Below are 2,453 nucleotides of genomic sequence, written 5' to 3' on the forward strand. Positions count from 1 at the left end.
ACATTCCAGGCCAGGTTGGACGGGGCTGTGAGCAACCTGATGTGGTTCAAGGTGTCCCTGCCCCTGCAGGGGGGTTGGGCTGGGTGACCTCTGGGGGGCCCTTCCCACCCAAAACGTTCTGTGATTCTATGATTAAGTGTCAGTGTAGAAATGAAGTACCTGAACACGTAACTTAACATCAGGCTGTACCGAGCACAGATGATGGGCAGAGCCTCAGCACGAGGGAAAGCCAGGCCTAAGACAGGGCATTCCTAGCTCTTCTTTCTGCAGGTTTCTTTTCAATGCCCTTTGAGAGCTAGGCTACTGTGGGAAAAAAGTATTCCTTTACATTTGCAATGTATGTCAGAGCAATAAGCAGGTGACTTCCTTCCTTCCTCCCCATCGCTCCTAGATAAAATCCTTTTGATGGCAAGTAGCGCTTATATATCTACCGCAGCCGAATGGCTGGCCTGATGGGGGCTATGGAGGGCCCTTCTACCGAAGGCCTTCCAGGTGAGCCATGGAGAAATATATATATAGTTCATATATAGCATATATATATATATACACTATAGCATAGCAGAGAAGCTCCTAGTCCAGAGCTGGTAGGGGGCCACTGTCTTCATCCTGGTTTCCTCACTTAATTTCTGGCTTGGACTCTCAGAGTGATGCTTCACCGATCACTGAGCTGAATATGCTCCTTTTCCCTCTGCTAAACAGGTCAGCCTTTGCCTTGCAGCCTGAATGTATGCAAACCAGAAGTGAGATCTGCTGCTGCCGCTCCCTCCTGCTTGTTGTTTTATCAAAACACACATCTGGGATTGATTTGGCAGAGCAAGGAGGCAAGCTGCCCTGCTGGCAGCTAACAGCAGGGAGCATATCAGCAGAAGCACGAGCATACCATTTCTTCAAGGAGCATTTATGATCCTTTTGGTCTGTTTTTTTTAATGCCTGAAGTTATCTTCTGTTCATACACAGGGGACAGGAATGGGATAGCATGGGCAAAAAATTAGTGGAAGGGACTTCTTTGGTTAATATAAAGATTAGCTGAACTGAAGTTTAGCAGACGTGCTAACTGGGAGAGGGAACCTGAGGAAAGAAACACGAGTGCTCACCCACAACCAATACCCTCTATCCCCTGTTGCCCTGTTTTTTGCACCAGACTTGGATTTTTTTTTTTTTAAGATACCCTTTAAAGACTGGGGATTTCACAGTCTTTGATTGGGAAGGAGAGACTGGACTCAGCTGAGGATTAAACCCTCATTCAAAACGGGCACTTCTTCCCTCCAAGTTAATGGAATCAGAGGGTCTGGCAGCATCTGAGAAGTGGCCGCTTGACAGCGACGATTTCTGTATCCTCTGTGCTATCAGACGAGGCATGTCCCTGGGAGGGTGCTCGGGTCAGTAGCTTGCAGGGTCTGGGGGTTCTGGTGCCCAGGGAGGCTTCGTGCCACTCCCAGGAGCCAGCGCAGGCCTTCCCGGGGTGGGACATGCAGCCTGTCACCAGTCAGACAGCCAGAGGGTGGCACCATCCTCCAGCACAAAAAGCAGCTGGCCAGCTGGGAGCAAAGCTGTGATTTCAGGCCTTTTCCTGCTTTGTCGCCTCTATCCCCAAATCTGTCTTTGTGCTCCTGCCAGCCAGGCTTGTGCACTCTGTGTGCTGCCACATCCGAGCTACCCACCCAGCTGTGCTGTGGACGCACGATCTGTCTGGGCGGATGAAGCTGCAGGAAGAAAACACAGGGCTGGCTGATCTCCAGCAGCATATACAATGGCCCAGAGACACAGCTCAACCTTTTCAGGCTCTGAGGGCCAGCTGCCCTTACAAGAGAATCCTAGCCCTCCTTTACACCACGTGGCCCTGCTGGGACGTGTCAGGCTCGTGGTTCAGAACAGTCTCTGCATCCAGCTTACCCTGACACAAAGCATGTCCCTATCAGGCCATGCACACGCACATACATGGCTCCAAGAGCCAGATGGGTCCTTGTCACCACTCTCAGGAGGTGCTCCGGGGCCATGTTTTCGGAGCTAGAAGATTGGAGGTGGCAGTTAAAGGAAGCTGTCAGCTGCCAAAGGGAGTCAGAGCGTCACTGAGTCCCTGCTGCACTGCCAGGGTATTTTAATTCCAGACACATTATAACCCAGACACCTCAGAAGAGAAAGGCGAGAAACAGAGAGAGAGAGAGGTGACCTGGCAAGCCTCCTGAAAGCGGCAGTGTTGCCTAAGGTGTGGGATGCCAAGAAGGACAGGCCACTCTGGTGTCTGCTTGGTGTGAAATTAGAAATCTCGCTGTGAACTTACAAACCGCAGCTACATTCATCTGCCTTCTCACTGCCTGGGAGCAAAAATGGTCTCCTGGGCTACGTGTGCCAACAAGGTGCTGAGCTGCCTGACTCCACAGGCAGTGAGGATCTCCTGTCCTTCTCAGGCCCTTTGCTGCAGGAACTGCCAGAAGATCCCTTTCCCTTCCCTC

At 51.4% G+C, this 2,453-nt stretch overlaps 1 protein-coding gene across 1 annotated transcript in view; it reads right to left on the bottom strand.

The window, feature by feature from the left end:
- The window catches only part of TTC12 (tetratricopeptide repeat domain 12), a 26,013-nt gene extending 24,016 nt beyond the window's left edge, over positions 1-1,997 (bottom strand). The window contains exon 1 of the mRNA XM_035893925.1: positions 1,894-1,997. Coding sequence (XP_035749818.1) covers positions 1,894-1,997 — 104 coding nt within the window. The remainder of the gene's footprint in view (positions 1-1,893) is intronic.
- Positions 1,998-2,453: the final 456 nt, after the last annotated feature.

This window comes from Egretta garzetta, unplaced genomic scaffold (assembly GCF_000687185.1).
Source record: "Egretta garzetta isolate BGI_Z169 unplaced genomic scaffold, ASM68718v1 scaffold365, whole genome shotgun sequence".
NCBI classification, from domain to species: domain Eukaryota; kingdom Metazoa; phylum Chordata; class Aves; order Pelecaniformes; family Ardeidae; genus Egretta; species Egretta garzetta.